The sequence below is a fragment of the Oratosquilla oratoria genome, chromosome 39 (assembly GCF_046742065.1).
Source record: "Oratosquilla oratoria isolate Oo_2021 chromosome 39, ASM4674206v1, whole genome shotgun sequence".
In the NCBI taxonomy this organism is placed as follows: Eukaryota; Metazoa; Arthropoda; class Malacostraca; order Stomatopoda; family Squillidae; genus Oratosquilla; species Oratosquilla oratoria.
Window position 1 is genome coordinate 34,535,768 of NC_134815.1, and position 6,000 is coordinate 34,541,767.

General features: G+C 32.8%; 1 protein-coding gene across 1 annotated transcript in view; it reads right to left on the reverse strand.

Moving 5' to 3' along the window:
- Nucleotides 1–3,079, reverse strand: part of LOC143020351 (CD63 antigen-like) — a 479,742-nt gene extending 476,663 nt beyond the window's left edge. Inside the window, exon 1 of the mRNA XM_076176709.1 lies at nt 2,953–3,079. Within this exon, the coding sequence (XP_076032824.1) occupies nt 2,953–3,018 (66 nt within the window). The 5' untranslated portion in view covers nt 3,019–3,079. The remainder of the gene's footprint in view (nt 1–2,952) is intronic.
- Nucleotides 3,080–6,000: the final 2,921 nt, after the last annotated feature.

Genomic DNA, 6,000 nt, shown 5'->3' on the forward strand with positions numbered 1-6,000 from the left:
CCGAATATACTAACTGAGCACGAAGATATCAGTTACTAAAACAAATTCAAATACCTTAGGTTCTCTACCCACCCTCTCCCTCTCTCACACACACACAACACAGCTTTCAGGAAAAATACCCAAGAATTAAAAAGGAAATACAGAAACATCTGTTCTGAAGTACATAAATATGTAAGGCAACATACATAAAAACAGCAATTTACCCAAGAAAGGAGAGGAAGAAGAGAGGAAATTACACAGCGATAAAGAAACATTTCAAGCTCAAAACATTGCACTGCAGAAACTAATACGGAAGAGGGGAACGCAATCGAACAGTAGATTAAACCAAAACGGATGCAAGGCATAGATAAACAAATTTACCGTTTACACCGATTAGATAGGGGCTACAACTGGTTCATTGAAATCACTGATCAACTCTCACGAATAGTTTTAAATCTATACAAAACTCACTACAAAACATTACACAAGGATAAACAGAATATTTCAAATTAAGAATTTATTGCAACGCTGTCACACAAGAATTGTTGAACAAGCCAGATATTTCTCAACACTTAATATCGCCACATTTGCTTTCACGAACACATTCGTAAGTATCACTAACTTGTATACTGTAATCTACACTGCCAAAAGCTATCTCAAATGACCCACTCACAGAAGATATACTGAATATCACCTCCTGCAAGTACCCTGAGGATAGACAACTACAGAACCAAAGCTTTATTTCACATCCCCCATCTTCATCTTTTTTTCATTTGAGTTGTTGAAGAACAGTTACACAACACTTGCACTACTATTCACTAATAACACTGAAACCAACCCTTGACACAAAAATGTGACAATCCAGTGTATTAACATAAAAATGTACGTTTTTCTTGTGCAACTTTAAGAGAAACGATTTTTAACAAATTTGTTCCCCAGTCAAATTTGCTACATAATCCACATAAAAAAAATTCAATAGGACTCAAATTGATATTGCAACAGAGGGAAGTATACATATTTTTAAAATATCTTTCAAGAATACTCAACCAGCTCTTAACAATAACTTTATTCTATCAAATGATCCATGAACTATGAATGATAAGAATGAAGAATGTTAACTGGTAACTGTAGACTACCTTTTGAATTTTGAGTCAAATATGGTCTACACCTAATCATTTTCATATAAAATGACTGTCAAAAGAAAAAAAATTCATGAAGAAAGTGACAAGATCAAATACTTGAAAGAGTAAATGATGCATATGATCTGTGAAACAAGTGAAGAAAATGCAGAAGTAAAAGAACTTATCAAGGTCCAACAGGGGACCAATGTTTTCCACCTCAAAATGGTGGTCCTGCATACATCAGGGACAGTAGTCTCCTTACTGTCTGTCTTCGAAAGCTGTCAACATCCTCACTTCACTACAGATGTGCAGCCATGATGGGCTGGCACTATCATCAGCTCAGGATCACAACTTCATCAATTTCTTCCACCCTTTCAAACAAGGAGACTTTATACCCAATGACAGCTTTTATTTCTACTAAAACAAGCTAGTAAGAAATTACCCCACACTTATTCAGCTCAGAATATTTCAACATCTCTTTCCAGTGAGATCTTTGGGAGGACCAGAGAAATGTTGCCTACTGCTGGGAGGCTGCATGTTTCCAAACAATGAAACCTAAGGCAATATTTACAATTATAGGTAGAAAATAAATATGATTGGAACCTAACCATACAGGCAAGTCTAGTACTTAAAAATCAAATACCAAGGGTGGATGGAACTATAGCATCACTATCTTGAAGATTTACATCAATTTTTCCAGCCATTAGATTAAAATGTTTAGCAAAATGCAGTGATGCTTTAAGAGTGAGATTAAAAAGTGATTGAAAAAATATTATGAAAATAGATAAATAAATAAATGAGACTGAATATACACTAAATGTCTTGAAAGAAAATTCAGGGAGATTTCCACCAATGAAATGCCTAGTTTCCTCACATAATTCTATTAAATCACACACACGATCCTTTTCTACGTGCAAGTTTTCGTCCTCCTTTTTGAGGTAAAATGCATATATGCATACATATGTGAACACTAAAATCACGACTACAATACTTCCCAAACAAACATGCGAAAATTCGTACTACGAAACGTAAAGCGAGTATGTTCCTTTCTCTTCATCCTTTTGTTTTGAGCTATAAAACTTATCCTGATATCTAAAGGAATTCTAATTTTGAGATGAGTATTTCAAAATATGCCATTGTTCCTCTAAAGAAGTGTTATGGACAAACTACTAGAACTATAGTTTGTCCCGTCTCCACATCCCAATCTCGTTAGGCCTAAAAGTGTGACGTCTTCAGAGTATTACAAAATATTTGTTTTATACAAACTATTTAATTACAACTGAAGACCATTAATTAATATCCAACAAATTCAGCCGACTAAACAAATTTAAAATTAATGCTTTGCTGTCTAATTGTCAGTAATATATTCCTGAATTCAACAACAATCACACCTTGTAACTTATGTTTGTTGATAAAATTTGGTCTACACTGGCCTCCTAAGCTACCTTTAGTTAATTAACTCTAACAAATCTGATAAATTCAATAAGTAATGGAACAATTGCAAATAACATATTTTGGCAGGACAAAGAACCCGTGCACTGGCCGTCAGCAATGTGTTTACATTCGACAGCACAACCTCAGTTTGGAAACAAAGGACAGTCGCACAGCGTCTACTGGAAAACCAACGAAAAACTTAAATTTGCGTTTATACTTTACTTCCACAGGCAAAGGGTGCTGCATTAAGAGTTTTTCTTATCATATGCAACGACGTACAGTCTAAATGTTCTTCTGCAAGATATTTCCAACCACTTCACGCACTTGTTCGCATACACTTTAACTTTTCTGTTTTTCACTTTCTTTTCTCTGGGAGGAATTTTCTAGTGATATTTAGCGCTTATGATATGATACTTACCACAAATAAAAGGTTGAAGAAGAACAATAGGTTCTTGATGAACTTCATTCCTGTGTCCAAAGCCATGGCTATCCGTAGAAGACGGGATCACGTACCTACTCGCACAACGGTTTCACCTCAACTGACGAGGTACAGCGAGAGGCGAGCAACTTCGGATTCTCAGAGAAAACGGGGATACACACCAACGAACGCACTGCGCGTGGACCGGTCTCCCCATATTTATGAAGTGTTTCCAGGTCTTTCATATCAATATAAGTTGCGTCTCAGTTTTTTACAAGTTATCGTAAGGTCGAGCATCTCTCTTCCAGTATTACCGAAAGTATCTACTTTTCTACAGAACAGATATAAACGCTCTCAACGCCTTGTACGTATATTGTCTACCGTAACGTATTCTACCTGGAAATAATATAACCACGGGAGCAACTGTCCGTCAGGTTTCTTGAATTAGTTGATTATATCTTTGTCGAAGTTAGTTATGGAAGGAGAGTGTCGCGGAGTTGGGAGGAGATGGGATGTTCTTATTGAAGTCGTGTGCATAGCAGAGGGTCTTGTTTCCACAGAGATATCGATTTCCGTGATGGGCTGAGCGAAACAGCTACGACGACGGTGGCGGGAAGGCAAAGAGGAAGAAGCTTGGCATCGGGGATCAATCCTATTGAACAAAGTTTAGGAAATTTAACCGAAATGTGCAAATTTAATGCATTGATTAACCATCTTCGCTGGCCGATATGGTCACCCGAACTATGGAAAACTTAAAATGACAAACGACAGTTCTGTCAAAGAAATTATGGCAATATAAACAAAATGTATACAGTATCTGTTTTCTATCAATCCGTGAGTTATTTGAATCACGTTAGTGGGAGGCGGGGGTGGTGAGAATGTAGTATTCAACTGACATGAACACTTCATCAATAAAACTTGACGTATTCTATGTTAGCTTGATGCATCCATCCGCTCTTTTATACACAAAGTACAATGATGATGATAATAATAAAGTAAAACGGAATCAAATAAATAATAATATAAAAACATCTCAAATACAAACAATGCTAATTTTGGATGAAATGTTAATATTAGAGGCGAGTGTTTTTCTCCCAGCATCTAAAAATTTCTCGTTGTTGATAATACTAGCGATCCCCTCCTATGAGGCAATATTGCGAATTCATAGGTGGCAAAGGAGAGATGGATGGGAAAATAAAATAAGGACTAGAAAATAATTTATCAGTATTCTTCTTAGAGTGACATGACAATACATTGATGTAACACATACATACCCGTATATACAGACATGCATATATATATATATATATATATATATATATATATATATATATGTATATATATATATATACAGACATACGCACATACATCTATACATACATACATACATATACACATACATATATGCATACATGCATATGTGCATACATACACACATACATGCATACATTATATACATACATGCATACATACATGCATATATACATGCATACATATACGAGTATGTATACATGCATGCATACATACATATATACATAAGCCAAAAGGCCTCTTCCCCCATATAAGGGGTCATGCACCCACCCTTCGCCCATCTCACATCCAGTCAACACCCATCCCTACACCACACCCACTCCCTGCAACGTGCAATATTAAGAGTAATAATAATAGTAATAATAATAGTAATAATAATAGTAATAATAATAGTAATAATAATAATAATAATAATAATAATAATAATAATAATAATAATAATAATAATAATAATAATAATAATAATAATAATAATGATAATAATGATGATAATAATGATGATAATAATGATGATAATAATGATGATAATAATGATAATAATGATGATAATAATGATGATAATAATGATGATAATAATGATGATAATGATGATAATGATGATAATGATGATAATAATGATAATAATGATAATAATGATAATAATGATAATGATAATAATAATGATGATAATAATAATGATAATGATGATGATAATAATGATGATAATAATAATGATAATAATAATGATAATAATAATGATAATAATAATGATAATAATAATGATAATAATAATGATAATAATAATGATAATAATAATGATAATAATAATGATAATAATAATGATAATAATAATGATAATGATAATGATAATGATAATGATAATGATAATGATAATAATGATAATAGTAATAATAATAATAATAATAATAATAATAATAATAATAATAATGATAATAGTAATAATAATAGTAATAATAATAATAGATAGTAATAATAATAATAATAATAATAATAACAATAGTAGTAGTAGTAGTAGTAGTAGTAGTAGTAGTAGTAGTAGTAGTAATGATGATAATCAAAATCTTACATTGACGTTCTTTTATCACATCCATGTGAAGTAACTGAGCGCGGGCGTATCTAAATCGTAATATGTACAACAACACCAATAAGATTTTTTGTCGAGTACATGGTATATTTTCTAGCGTAGTATCTAGCTTACAGTTAGATAATTTTCGTCGGACAAAGAAATTTAATTTTGTATCATGAAAAACTGAAGGTGGGTAAAATATTTTGCTCCTGACTGTACATTGTGAAGATACCCGTGTCTACGTGACTTTTTCGACTGGGTGTCATGGAAGGAACGAAATATATATAAATATATATATTTTATGAAAATCATGTATCCTACTGTAAATTCCCATTCTGTTTTAGCATTGTCATTTCCATATTTCAGGAATGGTGAATATAAGTTTCACAGGGATAAGAGAAGATTCTTGCCCGACATCGGAAGACTGACAACACCACTCTCGTTGTTGAATTATAAATAGTTACAGATGTTAGATTGGCTTCTATGTGTTTTCATATTAGGCTTTTAGTATTTGTTAACCTGTTTCTAAATAATCGTTTGTAAGCCTATAGTTCTATTTGGTAAAAGTTTGTTTTCAAAATCCAAATATGTTATCAGTTACTTTGGAGCTCGCCTCGGTGTCAAGTGCAGCCAATTATTATGATTTACTTCTCTATCAAAGGAGATTGTAT